Source organism: Acanthisitta chloris, unplaced genomic scaffold (genome assembly GCF_000695815.1).
Source record: "Acanthisitta chloris isolate BGI_N310 unplaced genomic scaffold, ASM69581v1 scaffold9843, whole genome shotgun sequence".
In the NCBI taxonomy this organism is placed as follows: Eukaryota; Metazoa; Chordata; class Aves; order Passeriformes; family Acanthisittidae; genus Acanthisitta; species Acanthisitta chloris.
The window spans coordinates 88,167-114,419 of record NW_008664287.1 but is presented as its reverse complement, the minus strand read 5'-3'; the positions used below and the strand labels follow the sequence as shown (position 1 = coordinate 114,419).

General features: G+C 39.7%; 3 protein-coding genes across 3 annotated transcripts in view; 2 read left to right on the top strand and 1 right to left on the bottom strand.

Moving 5' to 3' along the window:
- The first annotated feature begins 9,990 nt into the window (after positions 1-9,990).
- On the top strand, positions 9,991-10,644 carry LOC103798997 (claudin-22-like). The gene has a single exon (XM_009071289.1). The coding sequence runs from the start codon at positions 9,991-9,993 to the stop codon at positions 10,642-10,644; it is 654 nt and encodes a 217-aa protein (XP_009069537.1).
- Positions 10,645-11,855: 1,211 nt separating this feature from the next.
- LOC103798999 (claudin-22-like) lies at positions 11,856-12,512 on the top strand. Its single transcript, XM_009071290.1, has one exon. It carries the CDS (start codon positions 11,856-11,858, stop codon positions 12,510-12,512), a length of 657 nt encoding a protein of 218 aa, XP_009069538.1.
- Positions 12,513-15,901: 3,389 nt separating this feature from the next.
- WWC2 (WW and C2 domain containing 2) overlaps positions 15,902-26,253 on the bottom strand; it is a 62,856-nt gene continuing 52,504 nt past the window's right edge. The window contains exons 19-22 of the mRNA XM_009071288.1: positions 24,887-24,979; positions 23,575-23,817; positions 18,104-18,231; positions 15,902-16,129 (exon numbers count right to left, since the gene is read on the bottom strand). Coding sequence (XP_009069536.1) covers positions 16,063-16,129; positions 18,104-18,231; positions 23,575-23,817; positions 24,887-24,979 — 531 coding nt within the window. The 3' untranslated portion in view covers positions 15,902-16,062. The remainder of the gene's footprint in view (positions 16,130-18,103; positions 18,232-23,574; positions 23,818-24,886; positions 24,980-26,253) is intronic.

Sequence of the window (26,253 nt, the reverse complement as noted above, 5' to 3'; positions counted from 1 at the left end):
CATATTCCAGTGCTTCATTCAAACAAGTTGTTTGAGAATGCTGTGTTTATTCTGTTAGAAGAGATTTTATTTTTTTAAAGAAAAGCTAAGTATTTGTCTTTTAGTAGTGGTTTGCATTATTTTGTCTTGTAAGGCAAAGATGCACAAAAATGGCTTTTAATTTGTCTTTCTATTTATATGGAAACTAGATGTGATTTTATTTCACCTTTGTGGGGAAACTCCCCAGGTTAAAAATATTTCTGCACTCTGCTGGTGTTCCTGTGGGTTGTGGTCTGTGTAACTGGAAATATGGGTCAGGTAGAGAAGTTGACTTGCATTCTTTGTAGGATGTAATGCCCATTTCCCCCCCTCTGCCACAATAGCAGAAAATTCTGTGATTGCTGTCCTGTGGAGAAGTGATAATTAGGTAAAGAGAAGGCATGATATGCTGCAGCTTAAAGGGTTTTTAGGTGAGTACAGGTATATTGCTCCTGAACACTGAATCTATACTTCATGAAAATCTTCACACACTTGGTGCAAGGAGCACTTTCCTCATCTCATGCCATCTGTACATCTGGCAGAATATTACAGGGAACTAATTTGTACAGCCACTTGGGAGTGTACCTTTCCTATTAAAAAAAAAGCAGCACCATTTTTAGATCATCTCTTACAGTGGAAGATACTAGATTTCAAGCAGACTACTGTTGAGATAATTCAATTTTCTTTCCATTTTATTTCTTGAGCTAGAGTTCTTGTTCTGCCAAAAAGCAGATACCAAGGTACCAATATACCAATAAGATGGTGTTGTTCACAATATTTTCAACTTCAGGAAAGGTTTTAACAGTGTTTTTTTGTCCTAAAGTATATGGTGAATATGAACATAACTATGACAGTCATGTTGGTAGTTGTATGAAAGAAGTTTATTCTCCCACATCAGTTCTCTTAAGGAATGATAGTGTGCACACTGTATTGATCCCTGACAGCAGGAAGGTAGAATCACCACAAGAGAGATCACCACTCTTTCATCTGCTTAGAGATAATTGTATCTATAATAAGCTAGGCTCTTTTAGCATGGACAAGGCCTCTGTGTAAGGATATTGGAGAGGTATATACCAAAAATAATAGTTTTGAGGTAGTGAATTAGTGTTCTGGCTTTGGCTGCAATAGAGTTAATTTTGTTCACAGTAGCTGGTAGCAAGGGGGCTGGGGGTGCACAATGAGTTGGGAGGGCACACAGCCAGGACAGCTGACCCTGACAGACCAAAGGGATATTCCATACCATATGGCATCATGCTCCACATACAGAGCTTGGAGAAGATGGAAGGGGGGGATGTTTGGAGTTATGGCGTTTGTCTTCCCAAGTCACTGTTGTGTGTGATAGAGCCCTGCTGTCCTGGGGATGGCTGCACACCTGCCTGCCCATGGAAAGGGCTGAATGAATTCCTTGTTCTGATTTCCTTATGTGTGGCTTTTGCTTTCCCTATTAAACTGTCTATCTCAACCCATGAGTTTCCTAGCTCTTACCCTTCTGATTACCTCCCCAGTCTCACTGGTGGAGACTGAGCAAGCAGCTGCATAGGGCTTAGTTGCTGGCTGGAGTTAAACCATGACAGGAGATAAGTGAACATCACATATGGACTAGGGACCAGCAGATAAAATGATCTAGCAGTAAGATTATAATTACAGGGGATAAAATGATGCAAGGCAAAGTTAAACTGTAGAAGTTATTGTAAGGTGCTTTGGATGCAGCAAGCTTGTGCTTTAGGGGCGAGTTCATAGGGGAGGGGATCAATCAAAGGCTCCTAAAGATGATGATGTAGATTTAAAGTCCAGGATCAGAGATTTTTTACACTGTAGGATGGAGACAATAGCAAACTATCCTTACCACGTTGTTATACTCTTTTCCTGCTGGCTAGATAAACTTTTGGCTTGTCCTGGCATTGTACTGCTGTTCTTGTATTAGTGAATGCAGCTTTGCAAATGTATACCAAGATCTGCAACATGTCTTTGTCTTTATATATTCCTTTAACTCATGCAGTTGCTACCTTTGGTCTACATGGAATTTTGTACAAAATAATACAAAGACTTGAGTATAATGCAGAATTTTCACTTTCCCAGTAGCTTTTCCTGGGTCCAATATAAATTGAAAGTAGACTACTGTGACAGACTAAAGAATCAAAAGCAGATGTCTATTCAAGTGAACACAATTTATCTTCAGATTGGGGAATACCAATTTTAATCATCTTTGCAATTCTTTTCTTGCAGTCGGAACCTGAGCTGCTTCATTGTCTTTCATTTAGGATAAAGTGTTCCCTGTTTAAGTGTTTGAATCCATGGCACAGAGGCAGCCCTCACCTCTATGCTGGTGTGTTTAGAAAGTGTGCAATATTTTGCAGAAGATACTTATTACCTTTCCAGTGATTTGGTCATCATCAGTTAGTTAAAACAGAAATAACTATCACATAATTATTGCAGAGGCATGATGTTAGGAAGTCTCCAGCAGCTCTCTCTCTGGGTTGGTATTGAACATGGGCGGGAATTATCTCAATCGACCGATGCAAAATTAATCAGAACTCCTGCAGTACATGAGTCATTACATGTGTTAGTGGATTCTGTGTGTAATCCCTTTCACCTCTGCAGGCAGTATTCGACATCTGAGGATGCTGCTGGGTGGCTGCAATTGGTGGGAAAGCCAGGGGAAGCAAAGGGAGGAAACTGCTATCTCACCTTCCCTCCCCTCACCCATGCATTCCTGTGGAGCAGCCACCTGACTCCCTTCTCACTGACCTCCTGAAAGAACCTGAATAGATAGAGGCCTGTAATCCCTTTCACCTCTGCAGGCAGTATTCGACATCTGAGGATGCTGCTGGGTGGCTGCAATTGGTGGGAAAGCCAGGGGAAGCAAAGGGAGGAAACTGCTATCTCACCTTCCCTCCCCTCACCCATGCATTCCTGTGGAGCAGCCACCTGACTCCCTTCTCACTGACCTCCTGAAAGAACCTGAATAGATAGAGGCCTTTTAGTGCTTGATGTAAAGTTTTTTTTAGGGAAAGTGAGAGGGAGTTGGGAGAAAAGTGAATATGGCAGATGACAACAGTAAGGTGTATATTTAAGTTTTAACTAATACTGAAAATGTTAATGTTTTAATCGGTTAATGACAGGATGTCATGAGTTCTTTAAACCATAGGTTTGCTTAGATTTCATATTGAGAGGGGATACTTAATTCCTGTTTGCATCCTGTGAGGGAAGAAAGGGAAGAAGAGCTTTTTTTTGTTAGCCAACAAGATGTGCAATATTAGAGAGAATGATTACTTGCTAGGAAAGATCTTCCCTTTCTGCATTTCCTAGCTCTCTGAACCTTCAAAGGCAAAGAGCTAAAACAATTTAACCCACTAGAATCTAAGGAACAAATCATATTTCAAACAACTACCATAAATTTGTTCAGGTTCTTTTCTCCCTTTCCCCCAAATCTCAACATGGCAGATGAGCAAAATTGCCACAGGTGCCCCACACTTCCTTCACTTGTCAAAATTCTCATGGCTCATTTCACACTCATGCTAGCTTGCTGTTAAAAGCTATGTGCAGTCTTCTAATTTACGGCTAACAAGTCTGTATTATCTTTGTAATCCCAATTGTCATGCAATAACAATTCCTCATGTAGGTTCATCTGAGTACTACAAATAATTTCTTGTAAGTTTACTGATAATAAAAAACACATCTTAAGGAATGAGAGAAAGCTTATTATGATAATTGTTTGCAGGTGTTAAATGAAAAACATTACAGAAATATATATGTGTAACACTCTATTAAACCTGAATCTCATAATAAAGGATGCATAGTGATAAAGAAGCCTACACATTTCACAGCTCAGAAATTAATTTCTTAGACTTCCATCATTCAGGGAAATCACATTCCAATCACTGCTCAAGTGACATGAGTTTTCATACTTACAGTAATCTCCTTATTGACAGTATATCAAAAATAGTTCCCTGAAGAATAAGGCTAATTTTCTAACCTAGTCAACCCTCACTTTGAAGTCTGGATTGGGATGGTGATGGAAAAGTTTCTGCAAAGGTTGAAGTACTGAGCCTTAAAGCATTCTTTATTCTTTCAGTATAATGATGGCAAATCTACCTTCTCTCACTTCAATCTTTTGAATAAGTCCCTAAAGCAGAAATCAGCAGTTTCACCTTGCTGTGCTTGACTCTTTCAGTGCCTTTCCTTTCTAGATCTTGTCCAACTGCCATTAATTCTACATGACATACTATTTCAAGCTTTTGATTAATCTTACAGAAGTGAAACTGTTAGCAAGGTCTTTCAATCCCAGAAGTACATTTCTTTTGCATACATAACATGCTCGTGTTAAAGTTGCTTAATGAATTACATCCAGTGTTTGAAGAGGGAAGGTATGCAGGGCTGGGCAGTTCCTGCAATTCTGAAAAGCTGGGAATATGCCCTTTTGAGGAAGGAGGTCCTATTCAGAAGGCCAGCGATGCCTGTGCCTTTTTCCCATGTGAGAGGTTCTGTAGCCCCTTCCTGTCTCTTCTGAAGGTGCTGAGTCCTCACTTTCTACTGCTGTGCTCAGCCCATCTTTGCCTTACTGTCTTTGTGCCACCCCTGGTGCACCAGTGGTGTGAAACTGCCTGCAGTGATTGCACTGCTGGGGTGTACACACTGCCCAGGTCAGGGAAGGTGGATCAGAAGAGGTCATCTGTCCTTTGTGATGATTTGCTCTGTCTCTACTGGACTGTCCCCTTCTGTTCTAATTTCTCCACAAAATATTCTGTTGTTTGGTTTTGACTTCTTTGCTCTAGCAGCATCCTAGCATTCACTGAGGGGCACTGTCTTCAGGTGTAATACAGAAACAAATAATGTAATCTCATAAATCATCTAAATATTGAGTTAGATGTTTTGTGAAAGTGTAAATGCACAATGAGTTAACTGTGTGTTTAAAAGTTACTCTCTTTTCCCTTTCCAAAATGGAAATGATCATTACCTTCCTCACTGGCATAGTCCTCTCTATACTGCCTCTCTTCCTGCTTTCACAATGGCCTCTGTCCATAATTAAGGGTTGCTGCTGTGGATTGCACTAGGGTTGAAGCAGAAGTATAGCAACAAGAACCACTTGTACACTGGAGTGCGGAGTATTGGTGAAGGTTGTGTTGCTTTGATTCACTGATCTTCTCACATGAGCACTGTGTTTACCCTTACATGTCTATGAGGCTGTGTCTGACTTGGTACAGTAATTTCAATGGGGAAGATAAGGTGGAACTCAAACAGAACCACCATAATAACTTTAATACTAAGTAAATAAAATTTAGATCAGTCCACTTCATTAGAAGGTCAGAATGTACCTGCTATTCTCTGTTGCAAAGTTTATGAATTTCAGGATTTGAAGACACACACACAATAATCAGGGCAAAGTCAACCTCTCTCTACTGTGATGCTCTCTGAAGCACCTGAAACCTTAGGCTCTGCCAACATAAATCACAATTTTTGTCAAAGATCACTTAAATGCAGACTACAGTAAGTCAATATGGATAGCCATATGGGTTGTGTTCTTTGCTTGGTGTTTCTATGGTTTCACTGAAGAGCACATTGGATATGCATACCCAAAAGATGCTCCAAGATCATAAAGAAATGGGTTCTTAGCTGGGTAAAAAAATGCTAACTGCCACAGCTTCCAGTTCAAGCAAAAAGGTGGGAAGCAAAAGACTTCCAAGTTGAATGAATTAACTCGTAGTAAGATGCAGAAGACACTACCTTGCCAACTTCTGACAGCAACTATGTCTTACTGGCTGTAACTAAGATTCAGTCACAGAAGATCTATACACTAGCTCTTATTTCCATCTTTTGCATATGTATCTGTAAGATGGGAATCTAAAATTGAGTGACCTGTGAATGATTCATGAAAATACTTGATATTTAAATGAGCAATGAAAAATATTTAGGGAACTGCATGACTATCTTCAGATTAGTGAAAATAATCGTAGTGTCTGGGGAATGCTATTGGAGACAATCACACTTCACAGATGACCACTTTTGGACCACTGGAGGAGAATAAACCAGCCCACAACATGAACATGCATTATGCTTTGCAAAGGAACTGAAGTATAGGAAAGAATCAGTCTCATAATACTGCTTTTGTGGGATTAAATTGCCTAATCAGATCCCAAAGTGCCACACCTGATACTTCTTTCCGCTTATACTGACCTCAAAACATTGGAATAATTGTGTGGGCTGCAGAGCTGTGTGAAGACAATAATTCACTACTAGTCTTTGCAGGGGGTGAAGTATTAGTATATCTGTCTTTGGCCATGGATGTTCCCTGGAGAGTTAGTGTGGCTTTTAAAGAGAATATCTATTCCTTGCAATGAGATTCAGAATCCTTGTGTTCAACCTGAAATGGCTTTATGGGGAGTAAAAATTTAATGCACTTAACTGCATAAAATGATGTGCAGGCTGGCCACCCCCATTCTGCCTCAGTCTAGTCAAAATCAATTTGCAAAATGATGCTTGGAGCTAGTTGAAATGAATGATGTTATCCCCAATGCTTTAAAATATTACTGAACTTGTAGGAACCTGATTGTGACCTGTGCTTTATTCTTCACAGGTATTTTCTGTAACAGGAGGTATGATAGCTCAGTGTCTCACAGAACTGCCTGCTGAAACAGCCAAATGGCAACGGGAGCAAGTGTAAGATCTGTGTAAGTACTCTGTGTCTGTGGCAAGTGCCTGGCTTCAGGGGGGTGGAGGGGAGCTGATGCTCTGGAGAGTCTCTGCTGGCTCCTGCATAAGGCAGGCACTGACACAGTGAGCAGAAGTCTCTCTTCTCTGCACCTCAGTTCCTATTGCTCATATTATTTTAGCTGCATAAACCTCTGTAGGATGGTATCCCTGTATGGTACGTACATCAAGCTTTAACGTCTATAGGAAAAAAAGGAATAGGAAAAAAATGTTCAGAAGCCAGTCAAAACCCCCACTAAATTCATCCTCACTTTCCTTACCTGAAAGCACAGTGGTCAGTGACAGCCATACATGCTCTGCCTTTCCTTCCTGACAAGCTTGTGTTGGACAAGCACCGTCCTTGCTGCAGAGGCCTGCAAGGGGAGCGGGGGGAGGAGAAGGGGCAGAGGTGTCCTGGAGCAGCTTGCTTGCACATGGACCTCATGGCACTGGCTGTGGAGGTCCCTGGCAGGCAGCTTCCCTGCCCCAGCAGCCTGGGGGAAAGTGGCCATCTCTACTGAAATCCCTTGAGATGATCTGTTGTTTCAGGCTGGCAGATGTTGGAGTTTTCTTGTCATGGCAACATAACAGTGAACCCTAGGCTTATGTTTCAAACTACCCTGAGCAGTAGGTCAGAAAATGATGGGAGCCCAATTCTACCCCTTAGGCTTTGCAGTAACTCTGACACATCACCTTCTGTGTAGGCACAAGTATACAAAAGAAATTATTCCGAGAACATTTTTAGATGTGAGAGAAATAAATAAATAAATAATAGTGGGGAGAAAAAGTGTGAAAGAAGGACAAGAGAGATAGGACTAAGGCAATGACTGACCTGAGAATGTACATATCTCAGTTCAGCTCAGATTTTCATAAGATCAGTAAGTTCCAAATAAAGACATTTCAGACCTTGTTACTATCCTGGTGACAAGGCAAGTGTTATCTTCCCCTCCTCTCTGCCCTGAAGAGCAAGGATTTTATATAATCTTGCACAGGATAGTATAAGGAAATTTTGTTTACTCTAAGTTAGTGCATCGTTAATAGTTAAATGCAGAACTTAATTGGCAGATCTTACTAATGCAGCAGTTCCAATGCTTCTGATGTCTAAAATTTGAAGGCTTGCATACTGTTCCAGCTGTAGTCAGGATTTGCAAAGTGAATGGACTTCACATGCCTGATTTTGTGCTCTCACACTACATTGACTGTTGGAATTGAGAGCAGAGAAGAAAGTGTTAAATGCCCACAGACAAGAGAAGCACAACAGGCTTCCAGTAATAGTCTGTCAGTAACCATGATTTTGAAGTCAAATAAGCATGTAGCCCCTGAAGGAGCAAAGCACTCCTGAAGTGTGGTTGATGGACTCAAAATTTTTATTCAGATGGCATTATGGAGATTCTCATTGAAAGTCATGATGGTTTCCAGAACTAGCATTCTTGCTCTGAACAGAGAAAGAGGAGAGAAACGACACTGCCAAATCTGAAAATACAATCTGGCATTTGAAGGAAGGAAGGAATGGGGGGTTGGTCTGTCTTGGTCTTCTTGTGCCCAGTGGATGGCCAAAGTTATAGGCTTGATTGTGTCAGTTTGTTCCTAGTGTTGTCAGTTATATCCTTGGTGATTCTTACTCTTGTGCATGGTGATTTTTTGACCAAATAAGCTGCTGGACTGGGTTGGTACACAAGCAAAAGGGAAATAGATCATCTTTCCTTGTGTTGGTTCTTCACAGCTTGTGACATGAAAAAAAGCAAGGGTTAGAAATAAAGACTGCATAAAAAAGGAGGGAGAAGAGATGATCTCACAATGACATTTTTTAATGATACCCTCTGGGATTTCAGAAGCCTTCAAAAGCAGTGTTGCTTTCCCACCACATAACCCATTTTGAGCAGCTGAGAATTAAAATGTAGAGGTAAGTACATTATCATATCTAGGAAATGAAGTCAAGAAAGGCTGGAAAACGTCTCTGGGTCGTACACATGTGGATGTGTTCATGCTGCTCAGCTCTCTCCCATACAGACTGTGCTGCTACATGTGGGGAGGGAAACAGCAAACAGATGTTCTCCTTGCTGACCTTGTAGACAAGTGCAAGTGTAGCTGACACGAGAGTAGGAAAAAAGCAGGGCTTCCTAATGGGGTAATGGCATAATGGTATCTAAAACGTCTCTGGGTCGTACACATGTGGATGTGTTCATGCTGCTCAGCTCTCTCCCATACAGACTGTGCTGCTACATGTGGGGAGGGAAACAGCAAACAGATGTTCTCCTTGCTGACCTTGTAGACAAGTGCAAGTGTAGCTGACACGAGAGTAGGAAAAAAGCAGGGCTTCCTAATGGGGTAATGGCATAATGGTATCTTGCTTTGATCAGAAAACTAGGCATTTCCTGGCCCTGGGAGCACTGAGTGCCAAATGTTGTTAACTAAGTGTATACACTGTGTGCCATCTGGGACATGGGCTTTAGGAAAGGGGACACTGAGCCGGTGTAAGCTGCTACCGTGGTGTTGCTGAAGTCCTGGGGCAGGTAAAGTTTACTCTGGCTGATGATCTGCCTGGGTTCATTATGGTGGAGGGATGTCTAAGATTTCATTTTCTACGGTACTTTCACCATAGCCTTCTCCTTTTTCCCCTTAAGAGTCAGTCAAAACAAAGCCCATTTTAAAAGAAATGAATGTAGAAAATGTGAAACATAAGGATCTTTTACAAAGTGTCTTTTACAGTGCTGGGGACATAAAACAGAGCAGTGGAAGATAAGCCATTATGTATGTTGAGGAAGTCTAAGAATAAAGATTATAGGCAAACAGTCTACCTTTCTTTACAAGGCCTTGATTTACATCCCTGAAATCTCAAATTTAGCTATTACAATGAAGTCCTGTTGCACACAGAGCTGCCTTTTTATCACCACTTAAAATCTAATTAATCCGTATTGAAGCACAAAGATTTCTGTTGTGTTTTAGGGTGAGGGGTCATAGAGCCCTCTTTGTTCATCCTCAGGCTTGTAATCATCAGGCATTGGGATATAATTTTACCAAGCAAATTGGAAGGTAACAGATCAAATCCTTATCGGAAAGCCTAACTCATGGTTTAGTGAAGTCCTTCGTCCTTTATGTGAAACTTTATATTCGTGAAGAACAAAAAAGCATTTCAGGGCTTACAAAGGGTTAATAGCAAGGGCTTATATTTGGGGCAGCAGAGAACTAAAATCATCATAGCTTCCACCATCACCCACAGTAGCAGTTGTTACAGAACTGCTGGGGAGACCTTCCTCCTCAAGCTTTCAGGACTCCGCTCTTATAATGGCCTTGGTCTACCAACCACTGATGCAATTAAGTGGCATCCTGTTCTCTCTGTTGGGATGGGTCCTGTCCTGTCTCACCACCTATTTACCCCAGTGGAAAAATCTTAACTTGGAACTGAATGAACTGGAGATCTGGACCATGGGACTCTGGCAAGCTTGTGTTGTCCAGGAGGAAGGGGGAATGCAATGCAAGGACTTCGATTCTTTCCTAGCTTTGCCTCCAGAGCTCAGGATTTCTAGGATTTTGATGTTTTTTTCCAATGGATCGGGGCTTTTGGGCCTCTTGCTTTCGGGATTTGGGTTGGACTGTTTGAAAATTGGTGAAAGACAACAGGAACTAAAGAAACGGCTGTTGCTGCTTGGAGGAATGCTCTTCTGGATATCGGGGATTACAGCTATTGTCCCAGTGTCCTGGGTTGCCCATTCCACAGTCCAGGAATTCTGGGATGAGAATATACCAGATATTGTTCCCAGGTGGGATTTTGGGGAAGCATTGTTTGTTGGCTGGCTTGCCGGATTTTGTCTCATATTAGGAGGATCCCTACTTAATTGCACAATCTGTTCCACTGAAGTCCATCTGTCTTCAGTCCATTATGCAGTGGCAGAGCAGCAGGATCAGTGTCAACACCTGGAAACTGAAACTAGGCCTTAAAATGGAAGGTTTTAGGCAGTACAGAAATACTGCCCTATCTTGTCCAAACCCTACTGCAAGCCAGAAGCTTGCTCCAGAAGTAATTCAAAGGATTCTTTGTTACCTAGCTGATTTCCTAAACTTATGTCTGTTTTCTCCCTAACTGGTATTGAAAGGTGACATGTTTTCTCACCTGAGGAACTGCTTAGAACTGTGTTTCACAGCAGAATGCTGAAGTTTTCATAGACTGCGCAGCAAAGGTGCTTTTGCTTTCTCAAGTGCACTGTCAAATCCTGAAAATGAATATGCACGTTCTCTTACAGCTTGGCTTTTAACCAAAATGTGCTTCCTTTTTTATGTAACCAAGGAAAGGAGCCTCAGAGCTTGACTCCCTGTTGCAATTTTCCACTTGCCTAATGCAGTGACGTACAAACTAGAGATTTCCTCTCCTGAACAGCCTAAATACATGCACTGCATCAAATGGTTTTTCTGTGTATTTGGAAATAGTAGGTTTCTGAAATTGTAGCAAGCTTTGCAGATGTCTTTTTGTGCATGGGGTGTGATGGTGTGGGTGCTTCATACCCAGCAAGTTGTGTTTTCCCAGTCTACCACATTAAGCTGCATGTAAGTTATTCTGAGCATTTCTGGCACCTGCACACTTCTTGCACCAAAAATAGGCAGAAACATGCTGCTTTAAATAATAGTTACACTATCTTCTTCCCACGCAGGTCTTGAGCCATTATGCATCCTATCAAGGCTCCTTAAGCTCCATTCACTCATATTCAGAACAACATGTTGCTGTGTCATCTGTGACTTTAAATATAGGACATTTAACTGGCCACAAAGCAGACAGCATAATTTGCTCCAAGTGGAAGTGCATCAATGTGGTTAAAACTGAATTAAAAAAACAATCTGTGAGATGCCAAAACTAGCAGAACTACTGTAATGCTTCAGCAGATTGACAGAAAGCCAAGTATATGCTATTCTTGAAAAAACAAACCCAAAACTAATGAAAGGTGAGGCTAGTTGTGGCCACACCTTTCAGCTACTGGTTTACTACATCACCTCCCTGTCCCCCAAACACTGCATGTGGAACCAGGCAACACAAGGCAGGAGGGAGGGGGAGAAGTATTTCCTGCTTCATTAAGCATTGTTTTAACTTCTGCTTATGTACAGTATGACAAAGAACAGTGCCTGCAAAAGCCAGTTTGGCACTTCTGTGACTGCAAAAAATGCCCTTGGCATACAGACACAGGCTCCAGGTAGCTGGATTTCTGTTGTCCATGCTAGGATGGATTTTAACTGGTACCTGCAACTATTTACCAGACTGGAAAAATCTCAATTTAGACTTAAATGTACTGGAGCTTTGGACCATGGGACTCTGGCAAACCTGTATAGTCCAAGATGTAGGAGGAACACAGTGTAAAGATTTTGATTCTTTCCTAGCTTTGCCTCTTGAATTCAAGATTTCCAGGATTTTAGTATCTACATCAAATGGACTAGGACTTCTGAGCCTTGTGATCTCCAGCCTTGGTTTGGACTGCCTAAAGATGGAGGATACAGAGCAGAAGCTAAAGAAACAGCTGTTACTAATTGGAGGAATACTCCTTTGGCTATGTGGAGTTCTGGTCTTAGTCCCTGTTTCTTGGGTTGCCTACACTATAATCCAGGACTTTTGGGATGAAGACATCCCAGAGATTGTGCCCAGATGGGAAATAGGAGATGCACTGTTCAGGGGCTGGTTTGGTGGATTTTTTATCATTCTAGGGGGATCTCTACTCCTCTCCACAAGCTGCTTATCATCTGACCATCAACTACCAGAGCAGTATGCAATGGCAGATGTACAAGACGCCCATCAACATCTGGAAATTGGAACTGGAAGACTTTAAAAAGGGCAGCGATAAGGTTTTCTGATTTCTTACTCTTGCATTACAGTAAGAAATATCTGCTGAACACAGAGGTTACTGTTTACAAGATCGGGGGAGGGATTGGTTCTTACTAAGTAGTTACTTTAATCATTACTTACTTTCAATTTTAATTACATTAATTGATGAGCTCTGGCAATCTAAGCCACCACTGTATTTCCTCCAAATCTGATCAGTTCCAGATTTTGTTTTTGTAGCAATGGCCCAGGGTTGTTTTTAGGATAAGTGAGTCTAAAACTTTTAATCTCTAGGTCTGCATGGACACTTGGCTGTATTTTAAATAGCAGAACTACTCCTACTGGGGCTGCTTTAAAGAATGTATTTGTTACAAAAAGAATACTAAACAAGTTCAATATTAAACTTAAACAAGTCTGAAGCATTCGTAATGCCAGTTCAACACGCATTACAGAAACCTAATTCAGTACAACCTTGAGTGAAGTTCACTGGGCCTGTATCACTTAGAGGAAACTAAATGTTCTCAGACAATGTCATTTAATACAAGATTCTCCATCATGTGTGTGTGTGAGAGAGAATACGACTGCCTGTACCCCTGTACCCCTGTCCAGTCTCTCTAAGGAGAGGCAGTACTTCTGAGTAATTCTGAGGTGTTGTCCAGGGGAGAGCTGACCATGTTCATTGCTGTTGCAGTTTTTACTTCATGAATGTAAAGAACTAACTTCAACTACATATGAATCAGTTTCTATATAACTCATCCTAAGAGCTGTCAGTGATTGATGTGAACTTTCCATAAGTTGCCATGATTTTACAATGACAAAGCTGTAGCAGCCATCTGTTTCTGCAAAGAGCATACAAAGGCATAGAACAGCAATAAAAGAATTAAATAAAGCACTGGTCTGGAAAAGAGCTTTGTTAAAAAAAAAATGTATTTTCCAATCACTGAAACATATGAAAAGTGCAGAGACAAGTTAATCTATGTGATGTACTTGCATACTCTTACAGACAAAATTAGAACAGAAACACATTCAGAATATAACCTGATTAAATATTTAGTTCAGTCCTGAGCATTTGATATTTAATACAGTATAAACATAGCAATAGTAAAAAGAAAACTAATCTTAAAATTATTTGATTTGTGTTCTACTACAATTTTTGCTAAATTTTGCTCATTTGGCTAAATATTCTTGTACAAGTAATATTTAGATTTTGATATATGCAACTGCAGTGACATTGGTACCTGGCAATAGAACTAATTACATTCACTATACCCTGCTGTGCAGAGTAAATTCCACTTCAAGAGTAGCATTTATAACTTTAAACTGATGGGATTTTCTTTTATATATTATTTTAGCTTATTCTATTGAGTATTTCAACTGTGAATAAGCTGAATTAGTAAAAAAACCCCAAAACTCCAAACCCAGAATTGTTAAAAGCTGCCTATAAATATGTTCGACCTTACCAGTCTGGAAAATGAAGAGCATGAATATGTATAAATCTCTCATTTTTAAATGAGTTCTGCAAGCTGAAGCCAGCAATACTTAAGTTTTGACCTCACCTCATGCTTACAAAACCAGACAATAATACTTTTTTGAAAGTTATTCAACATGTGAGGAAAGTTGAGTAACAGCTAATCTGGCAAGAATTTAGACAGCTCTAAGTATTTTTCACAATAGCATCCTTAATGTCAAATATTTTTATGGCCAGAACTGAACTATATTAAACAGAACATAAATAAGACTGTAAATAAATAAAAGAAAAATCATAAGTACACCTCTAGACATCATTCTACAAACAACTTATATAATCAAATTGAGAAGTTGAAACTGTCAACCTTCATTTCACCTCTACATTAAATAATTCCAGATTTTTTTATTTATTTTTTTTTAAATTGACCTTTCAAACATGAATGTTACCTCAAACCCACAACACAGAAAACAAATGGGGCATTCATAAAGGATGCTCAATCAATCATCTTGCCCAAAATAGCATGTTTGGCTATACATGTCAGTGAACTGATGTATTTGTGCATAAGAAAACCCTTGGGTGTTACACAGACCTCTCATCACAGAATTGTCACTTTAAATTTAAGGCAGCTGCTACCATACTGTGGTTGTATTTGTTTCCATTTTCTCACCAAGTAATTATAGCATTTTTGAAAGATGAAGTCCATGCAATGTGGCTTGTTGCTTGGGGAAGAAAACTGTAGCCAGTGAACTGAATACATCTGAGTGCAACATATTAAGTAGGAAATGAAATAATTCTGTTATCTGCAAGGTCCACCTACTTCCATAGTACTCACAGAAGATAAGACCCCCAAACTTCTTCACCAAGACAGGACTGCTCAAATACCTACAGCTAATGGACTTCTAACAGAAGGCACTCAAGTTGCCTTCTGACAAAGCAGCCTGGTAGGGAGAAGAATGTAAGACAAATTTGAAACATGCTGTCCACATCTGTTCATTAAACCTGCGCATCCTCAACTGCACACAGGGTTACTTGTGTATTTTAAAAACTGCTACTTATTGTACTGAAATATGTGCAGACTTCTAGTCAGGAGCTTGTCTTTTTTAGAAAGGGTTTACCTTACCAACAGGACTTCTGATATCTAAGTCAGCGTGTGACCGATTTTTCTCCTGGTACAAATACTTCAGTGAAACATCTTCATATCTGTAAACCTAACACACACTTTTATGTATTCCTAGCTGGCAATGAGACAGCCCCCTAGGACAAAAGATTAACAGAGAGAAAGTCTCATTTTTAAGTGTACAATGGCTATAACTATTCAGGTTTCAATGCTGGTATTATGAATTTGATTCATCTCATTCAGAAAGCAGCTGCCCCTTTTGGTAGTCTCATAGTAAGTTTTTAGGGTTACTTGTCTGCCTTGCCTCTCTCACTCTCCTGCAGATGCAAGAAACCTTTTAGTGCAGCTTAAAGTACTGTACATTCACAAAACTAAACTCTGAACTCTGTCTCTTCCTACAAACTATCAAAAAAACAAAACCAGAAGAAGTTTGTTTTCAGAAACAAAATTCCAGTGTGGGTGATGAATCCAATTAGCAGCTGTTGTGAGGCAGCCTGGAAAGGAACTCACGCTTGTGGTTAACTTTAAACTATAAAAATCCCACTCTTGTACAAAAATATTGCATGGCAAAAGAGCCATCTTCACAGTCTGCTCACAGGAAAATAGTGAAAAGATAAACAATCATCTGTTGAACATAATTTTTCTCAACACAGTGCAGTTCAACAGGACACATGCTTAGTACTGCCTTTGTTCCTTTGTTCCATCTTTACAAAATAAAAACACACATGCAATACATACAAACTGTACAAAATCAGCATCGGTATACCAAAATTCGTCTACTTTGGTTTTCTGGTGTTTGTTTTTTTTCTGCCATTTTTTAAGCTTACAACAATTCAATTCACTCTATTTTACAAATAAACATATCAATAGTGAATGTAAAACAGAAGGTCTTTGAAAGCACATCACGAGAACTACAAAGCTCATCTGAAAAGAGATGAACAAGTGGAAGAACACTTCAATGAAAATGCGTAATTATACATCATCAGCTGGAAGGGCTGGTATACTGATCTTTGCTCTTGTGAAGTATGCTATCTTCTCCCTGAAATCAGAGAGAAAACAAGAGATCATTTTACCATTTATGGTACAATACCAATGTCATCTGCTGCAGAGCTGCTAATATTACAGCATAGTTCTTTAAAATGCAGGTTTGGAAAATACACAGTGAGGAAAACACACAGTGAACATGTTTACAACAAGTGTGGCATTCTGACATAATCCCCTTCTTAGGCAGATTTATGCAAAAAGCAGCTCCAATTTTGGAACGGAAAAATATCAATATTTCATTAATGACTGCAAAGATAAGACTGAAATATTAATCCAGTCACTGAATTTCCTACAATGATATTTTCAATGGGAGGACAAAAAAGGCAAAATAAATAATTTTATCCTGACATGGGAAAAGGGTGGGTGAGGGGGAGCAGGGGGAATAGTTGTGTCTGGGCAAGGCTCAGAGAAGCAGCAATTGTCAACCCATTCTCCGGTTACTTGCCCTGCGCTGTTACCATTTCTGTCTCCTATGAACTCAGAAATTACTGAAGCTTAACAAGTTTACACATGTTGTCTGGCAGCAGACTAGAAAGCAGAAGATAAGTATTGGGGGCTTAAAAATTAAAGCTTCAGAAACACCTCTCTGTAATGAGTCTGAGGCCACAGCTCTGGAACAAGTTCAAATAGCAGGGCATGTACAGTTCAGCCTCAGGAGGTAAGCGTTTGTCTAGAAACCTAAATTATGTTTGCCACTGGCAAAGCTTGAGTTCCCATTAAAAACAGTAGCTCAGAGCAAAACCAACTACCTAAACTGGACTCCTCCTCTGAGTTGTGTGGTGCCTAGAAGATAAAGGACAATGGAGCCTTTCTTGCAGGGGAATGATGTCTTGAGCACTATGACGTGTTCCTGTAAATTTAGGCAGCACTCTGTCTGTGACGACTGCTAAATAACCAGAACTGACCAAAACTCCTTCTCAAGACTTGCACAGAAAGTGAAAACTACTTAAAGATGTTCTGAACTTCACAATGAAGACAAACAGTTTACCTACAATGCTTCTGTGCTGAGGAACCCCTTTCCTTCCCCTCTTGCTTTCATTCTGCATCACGTACAGCTGTGGTTTGCAATACCTGCCACCTCACAGGCCCCTACTTGCTTAGGCATTTCTCTAAGTGCTCACAAAAGATAGGGTTAAAAAAGGAAAAAAAAATTATCTCACTTTGATTTGCAGTTGACTTAACTTTCCTATCAAGGAGTCCAAAATTACATGTTAAAAACATATGTCACTGAGAAAACAGATTAATTTACCTTGCAGTACTGTTTCTATGTGCAAGAGCAAGCACTGCATTTTTCAATCAGCAGATTAATATTTATTTATATATAGAAGTGTGGCCTCGTACTGCACAGCCTTTTAGAAATTATGCCAGTTAGAAAGTGTTCATATTCTGGCTTATGCTAAGCAAGAACACTTGATTAATTGCTTCAAGTAACTGGTTGCTGTTCCCACAACCAAAAGAACAGAAAGAAAAAGGAGGAGGGATTCAAGTTCTTTCTTGTATACTAAGTCTTGAGCAAGGCACAAGTAGTAATTAATCAGTTTCCTGATGAGATGTATCCTGTTCTACTTCTCCTTGAGGAGCAATTTGCTTCAGGCACCTGCCACCCCTGGAAGTGATCCCATGACTTAAAACGCACTGTCAAGCTCCTGTGGGTGAGGTGAGCCATGGCAACAGTCACACACGTGCCTGCCTACAGCAGATGTCACAACAGAGGTCCAAAACTGTGCTCTGCTTCCTCACCACCACAGCTCAGCTGACACACTGCTACCTCTGCCACATGAGCAAGTTACCGAGGCCTGGTCCTCTGAAACTCCACCTTAAAGCCATGCTAGAAATGTCTGGTGTTTCTGGCAATTCAAAGACGTGTGGACTTTTGACTAATATCACGGGGTATGTCTGATTACATTTGGAAATAATTCATGTTGCTTCACTACAATAAAAAGAGTGTGAAAAGCAGAACAGGCTGTACCTGAATGACTGCACCTGCAGTGGCACTTTCTGGCTCTGCTCCCGTAACCGACACACATCCTTAGAAGCTCTCCTCATCAGTTTTTCAGCACTTAAACCTTGTTTCTGCTCTTCTTTTGACTTTTCAGCCTGTAACAAGAAAAAGGACTGTATTTTGCTGATAACAAACAGCTACGCATTTCAAGTAAGAGATTCTTCTGTGTCAAGCAAACACTTGGCAGTGTTAGGTTTACTGTTGGACTCAATGATCTTAAACGCCTCTTCCAATCTAAATGAATCTATGATAATCTCTATATTAAGGGTTAGCAAGACAAAAGACTGACATCACAAGCCTAACCACAGGCACAAAAAAAAGATAACAAGTTTTTTCCTAAAAAAATAAATAGAGCAAATCCCATGCCATCCAGGTAGTTGGTAGGTTTTTAAGTTTTTGATCTGATATTTCTTAGGGCTATAGTTAGACAATACCTTAACTTGTATTAACAAATGTTGTTTAGAACTGGGAGCCACTGATTCTCTTCCCATATAAAATACTTTTATTTCCTGTTGAAAGCTCTCATGCAAGTTGTCTATACCAACTCTAAAATGACAGGCAAAAAAATCCAGAGAAGGTGTGTGTGGCTCTCAAAATACACTTTCAAGTTTTGCTGACCTTGTTAGCAAGGAACATGAACTTTTGTGCTTTTATTCATGGCATGGCACCTATTCTGCACTAAGACTCACTTCTTTCATTTGCATTGCAGAGCTGTAAAAGCCAAGGCAAGTGAACGGAACACCAGTGGTAACAAGAGATCAAAGGTCTTTCGTGCACATTGTTGAGCAGCTCCATAGCTCCCAGTAAGGTACTGTACGTCTGCACCTCAGGATTGCTGGCTCTATTACTTATGCCTTTACCAAGCACTGTTGCATCAACAGGACATTGCAGCTGTGCCATCCACCATGTCAGAGACAAGACTGCTGCTAATAGTTGAATTCTGCATTTTAAAAAGCTTTATCAAGGATTTCTGAACACCCAATAATTTGAACAGCAGCTCTTTTTAGGTGGGACTTCTTAGACAAATGGCCACAGTTCACATGCAGGTGAGTCCTGTAGCACCTGCATTATCAGCCCCATCACATGTGGGATGCATGGCATGGGCAATGCCACCTTGTGTGTGCACAGAGCTTTCATTTCTAGACCACAGGGACTGTCAGACAAATGTTATTTATTATATTTCAAATTCTGTCAGCCCTCAAAATTCAATGGAAGCAGTTCACATTCTTAAACAACTGCAAAGATCTAGAGAGGCTAATTTTTGATTCTTTACTTTAGACACTCAAAAATGCTGTTCTGTCACCTCAAATTAAAACACACATGCACACAAGGCAGAAACTGCGATCTTCAAAGCTGGTTTGTAACTTAGGAGTTCACATCTCCAGTTCTGAATTCAACCCAGCAGACTCCTAAACAACAAAACCAACTAATTCAAAAGAGCTAGTCCATACTATCAGTTTCACACTGGGTAGTTATAAGAAAGCTGTTCACAGCATGATAGTGGTACCCTCTGTCTGTTGAAACACACTCTGGTGTTTTATATTAAAGTATTTTACATGAAAGAGCACCACCCTTTCAAAAACTCGCTCAAAATCCAGTCAGCTTGTACTGCTGTTAACTTCTTCAGTCCCCAGCTCCAAAACAGCTATGAATTTAAAATGAAATCAACCTATAAATATTGTTTTCTTTATTAGATAGTGAACAACTGGTAATGTCTTAATTAATTTTACATATGTCACTGGCCATATGTTTTACCAGCTTCCCTAGTTAATATTTATCATCAAAGCACTAAACATACAATATTTCAAATTTTCTAACTTTATTCTTTCACTAACTATACATGAGATTCTTGTGACTACTGCATTTCAGGTTAACAGCACAGACGACCTCTTTGTTTTCATACTTTCTACTTTCGTACTATTTATTCCTTTTTCATCATTTTTAAGGCATTTATTTTTTTCAGGGTGCTCGCAGAGAAACTTTGATTTCAGCCCAATGTCTCTAGAAGTAAGAACATGAGAAGGTGTGTACATGACCAGGTTTATATTTACATCATGTTTCTTGAGTGAGTGATATAAAATACAAGTACACTAAAACAATGGTAATACATTCAGTACGTGCCAAAAATCTGGCACTTATCTACCAAAAATAAGTGCCAGACAGAGATCTTTGTATCTGGGTTTAGCTTATGATTAAGCTGGTTTAAGATGACAAAGAAGAAACACTATCAAAATTAAAGCTGAAACACTATTTCCTGTCTTGTTCTTTGGAGAGTTTTGTATAGAAGAAACTGAATCTAAAGAAAAACTGTAACTGTGCTAAACACCAAAACACTGGAGAAATATTCATGACCTAATTACAGTTTACCTCTACATAGAAGATGTACTGAAAAGAAATACAGAAGATATTTATGGATATGTACAGGAATCTTTTTTTGGACAAAGAAGCAGCACTACAGAGGAGACCAGGTATCCAAAACTTACTTGTATGAGGATTTAAGACTCAAACATTGAAATACTGCATGATTTCTCACAAAAATCCAATCTAAACAAGAGAAAATGGTTCTGCTGCACAGAATTACCTACTGTTTTCTGATCTGCAGGTATTAGTGGGCTTTACACATACTTGCTGTACTTAGGAAAGTGTGGTAGGAATGGGAGGAAAGGTATGGAGTCTGTGTATTTGGCTTCAAGCAGAGTGACTACATGCTAGCAAGCAGGCACTGATTTTCCACATCCCCCACATCTGTGGTTTCATTTTTCACTTGAGACTCTCAATTTCTCTGGCATTTCCAGCTGCTGCATTAGTCTGTGCCATTATAATGCCTGCAGGATCTAAAAAATAATCTATGACAATGTTCTCTAGGCTGCTGTGTTTTGCTAACCCAAGAGGAAACACTGACAGCAGAGTACAGCGTTCCCAGGGTTGTTTAGCTCCACAGGGGAAGGCTGCAACATTTTTAATGGTAGAAATATTTCTAGAAACTTTGCAAGCACTCTTCAAAGAGGTGGAGTGGCTGTGATCATTGTTTGACTTTTATCTTGGACAGGAGGACTTAAATGCTGTGCTACTGCCTGCATATATTTTAGGAAAGTACATTATTACCCTTCTTCCACACTGTCGTGTGTGTAATGGTGTTGATCACTGACACCAGAAATATAAAATGCCACAAACCTATCTGCTGCCTTGAAAGAGCCAGCTGAAATAAACCACAAATCGAAAGGATAAATTAAATTAATCCATCAGAAATTATCATTTCTATCCTGCATTCAGCACTAGATATAAAGTATGAACTTCTAAATAAATTTAGCTATACTTTCTTTCTATGAGCTACTACTTTTACAGATTAAAACTTAGACCAAATTCATACAATGAACTCCCACAGTAAAAAAGCAACACAGTTATGTTATGAGATGTTTAAACACTGCACTGTCTTACCCCATTTTGCCCAAGGGTTTTTCAGAACACTCATCAATGCTCAGCCTAAACTCCACTGTCAGTCATGTTAGAACTCCACAAGCTATAGGCAACAGCAGGTGCCAAAAGAGAGACAGGAAGACAGGACATAAACAGAAGAGTCAGGAGAACATACTGGGAAAAAGTTTTGTTTCCTAAGCTATCAGATAGTCAAGGATTTCTTGAAGTATGTGATATCATTATGGTTAATGACCTCTGATATATTTTTCTTCCATGAATTTACCAAATTGGTAAAATTTTGGACCTATGCAAACTTGCAGCACTCAATGTTCTGTTGAAAACATTTTTACAGTTTCTAAATGTTGTGCTATGTTTGCTTGCATTTAATCTGCCACCTCTTCAATGATGTACTTCCTGTAGAATAAAATAAAATTATTAATTGCTCTCCTCCACATCACTCGTGATTGTATGGACTTCAGTTGTAGCTACTTTGCCACTCCAGCCATGGAAGCTGTTTCCTCCCTTTGACCATCCTTGTTGAGTCTCTGTAGTTTTATTATCTACTTTGAGAAGGGGAACCAGAATTGAACAATGCTTAAGTTACAGCATAACTATTTATATCATAAAACAATGATTTGTTTTGTTCCAATTTCTTTTCTTCGTAATTCCTGTCTTACTTGCTTTTTGACATCTGCTGATTGCTGTGATGTTTTTGCTGATGTTTTATTTCCTTATGTCCAGAGTATCTCATTCCTAACACCAAATTCAAAGCTCAGCTTTATACGTGCCAATATTAGGATCAACCCTTCCCCTCTTCTGCATGAGGCTATTTAATGACATTTAGCTTTAAAAAAACCCAAAAGAACAAATCCAACAACTATAGCTTACATGTTAGGAGAGCCTCTGCACCTTGTTAAAACTTTGCATTTTTACTACTCTGAATAACTTGGGTGTCATCAAAACACTAATTTGTATCAACCATAACTAGCTAAAGAGCACAGATCCCTCCTGGCTGTCACTAGCAACCTTCCCTCATTGCAAACTGATGGACATTGCTGACATGGATGGGAAGGGGGCTCCAGAGAGCACCTACTCCAACCTCCTGCTTGGAGTAGGTGATGTTAGAGCTGGGTACTCAGGATCTTGTCCAGTTAGGTTCTGAATACCTCCAACTGTGCAGGCTGGATGGGGTTTTTTTGCTTTGTTGGATTTTTTCCTCAACTACCACCTCTCTAGTGTCCTATTGCAGTCTGTGATCTCCCTAGCAATTTAAAAACACAAACAACCACCCAAAAACATAACAAAAGCCCATCCAACTTTTTAATGTATCCTGTTGGAATTTCCCATGTTCCAGCTTCTCACTGTTGCCTCTCATTCTTCTATTCTGCTTACTGTCTTTTATTCACATGAGGGCATCCTACTACCTTATGGTAGTGCATATGTACTTGTATTGTCTTATACCACACAGGGAATAGAATTTGGCTTTCCTTTGCCAAAACTAGAACAAGTATGACCTGCATAAAGAAATAAGCCACAATGGAAGCACTGCCTTTTCCACATGCCCCAACTACTCCAAGCAGGTCATTGCCTCTCTACGCCTGTTACAAGCCTCTCTTGGCTACCAATTCTGTGCAGAATGCAAATCAGCCAATGCTGAAGGGCAGAAAGCACATGCAAGTCTGTAGAGGTATGGCTGGGACATGAGAATTTTAAATTCACTTTAAGTAAATACTATTTTACTGCACCAACCACAACTGTTACTCCGAGTAATAGAGTTTCTACTCTGAATCACTGAAGTATTTAGAGGGCACTAGAAAAATATTACCTCAAATTCGAGGTTTAAATGTTGCTGTATTGACCAATAAAGAAGCAGTTTACACATTGCAATTTGGAGGTGTAATTAGTCAAATGTAAGCTTCTCAAAAAATCTTTTAACCTGATTCACTTAGTTCTTTAAAACCTTTATAGAAAAGGTAGGGGCATATGCATATTTGGTCACACATATCTGAATGCTGTTGTACCTGTCTTTCAGCTTGTTTCAAGAGTTTCTGGAAACGTTCATCCTCCAGCACACACAGGGGAAGGTCTGACTCTCCTCTGCCTTTCAGTTCCTCAAGTTTTTGTTTAAGGTCCCTCAAGGCCTGAAGCTCATCATTCAGGCGGTTCTGCCTGGTGCGTGACACCTGGAGGTCCAGCTCCAAGTCAAGGGAGGTTCGCACAGGGCACTCTTGTGCAGCTCTTCGCATGACTGGCTGGCAAACAGGCTGAATCAGTGGGGAGACAGAACAACAAAAATTAATAGAGAGAGAGGCTAGTGCCGGTTTGACATAATACAGTCAGAAAACCACAAATATTATTTTGTTTTTCTTTAGCAGTCTTTTTTCAAAGTCAAAAAATTCACCTATCCTGGAATTTTCCTTTAGTTACTAGCTGAAAATAAATGCAAAGGTTCCTCCAACAAGGATATATTTACAGTTAAAAGGGGAAACCCCATTCTGATCCCCAGGACCACACGCTGCCAGGAGACCTAACACTACACAGATTTTTTCCCCACAGACTTCAACTACATTATTTATTTTTATAAACATTTGCTTTTTCAAGGCTTAACTAAACACACAGTTACCACCACAGTAAACATTCATTTCTTCAATTTATTTCACATTATTTACTCTTCTTTCATGGTGACTTTTAGCATGAGTCAGGCAGGAGAAGCCATCCCAGACTATCCAGTATTTGGTTCTTACGCTACCTGGTAACAAACCTTCCAGAGGAACTATTTTTCTAGTTACAATGAAGATTAAAATATTACTCTCTCCATTTATGTAAGAATGAATTTCATGCAAGAGAAATAGAATCTTACTCTTTTGTCCTTCAGCCTTTTTGCTACTTGAACACCCTTGGAGAGAAGTAAAAATCCTTTTAAAAAGGACATCTACATCCTTGAAATTTCCACCACAATCTGCTCAAGATACATGTTGCTGGTGTCGACTTTTGTGCAGCACAAGTCACCATGTGTCACTTTGTAATATTCAGGTGCTTTAACCCAGATCAGTTTGACAGTAACTCAAGTTCAACAAAACTGCCGTGAGCACTGGTGTGTGGCTGCTGGCTTCAGCCACAACTAGAACACCACCAGCTTTGCTGCAGGGGGAAGATGTAGGGCTGAGACCACTGTGTTGAGATTTCAGCATGCAACAACAGGCCTACATGTGGCACTTGCATGACTTTTGCCGAAATACTTGAAATAAAGTGTATTGTTTAAGTCATTTGGTATTCCTGCTCTCCCCACACTTTGCTTCAAACCAAACCACGTTCAGGCAGCACAGCACGTACCCGTTTGACTCTTAGGCTCCGCCGTTCTGTGGCATTTCTCACAAAGAGAGACTTTTTGGCTAGTGTTGAGCTGTCACTGTCGCTTCGATTCAACTGTCAAAACATACATAACAAAGATGTGAAGCACCTTCACATACAAATACATCTGTATTGATAGAACCAGAGAACCTCAGTGCGGATATACATGTAGGTCATATTCTTAGTATAATGTAAAAAACTTTTCAACTATGTAAGAACCTACTCTAACATTCTATTCCTACACCAACACAACCATTGATCTTACTGAATGAATGGCAGCAGGTGTGTAGCAATGTTCAAAGTTACAAAAGCCCAATACTATTCCAGATGCAAAAACCTCAGGAGTTTATACTAACTAAACTATTAGGGCAAGTAGTTTTACTTCCTGTTGCAGACCTACATAGGCAGTAAGCTAAGGCTGAACTTTTTGCCAATACTACTAATTTCCAGCTGGGAATTTAGTTCCAGTACAGGAATTAAGATGAAGGCTAGGTTCTGAATTCAGCCAATAACCTATCCAAATTATGTAAAGGTTGTTAGAAAACAATTTGCTATGGTTCATACCGGAGGGTATATGGAAGAGTTATTTAAGTATGTAGGTACTACCTATAGATTTATTTTTTTTAAGCCAATGAGAATCACGGAGAAGTCATCAACTTCAGTGTTCCCAAATGATTAAGGCAACTGCCTGTAACTGAACAGGAGAATTAAAGCATCAGTTTTTGTGGTTTTTTTTCAAAAAAATAAAAGTCATACTTGTATGAGTAACCTGTAGAAACTAAAGATCAAAATAAATTGCCTTTTCTAGGGTATCTGTAATTCAAATCTATACAGCTGGTAATCCATGCTTATATCTTTAAAGACATGATTTTCATAGTTAGTTTAGTAGCAACAAGGCTGACAATTTAAATCTTTTCTTCCATGCTACCATACATCTAGAGAGACTGGAGAACTTAGCTGTCAAAGCCATGTTTAAAACTCAGCCCCGAGGCAGCGCTTGCACATCTTTCAAAGATGCAATTACAGCAGGATTTGGGCTGCCTAGGTTTAAAACCAGTTGAGATACAAAGTGAGATTTTAAATTGATGACTGAGCTCTTTCCACACTGTTACCCTTAAATGGTTACATTATTAAAATATGGTAATGCAATGACACTTCCCAGTGAATTCTATTACATATTTTAAAAAATTATTTTGCTGCGAGAGCTCTGCAGTTGCTGATGTGCAGGGAAACACACTTTTTTTTTGCAGACAGCCAGCACAGGCATCTGTGCTACTTCTCTCCAACAGGATGTATTTTTGCCCTAGTAAAGTTGTTTTGCAAGAGTATGCAACTCTACTGAAAGTCAG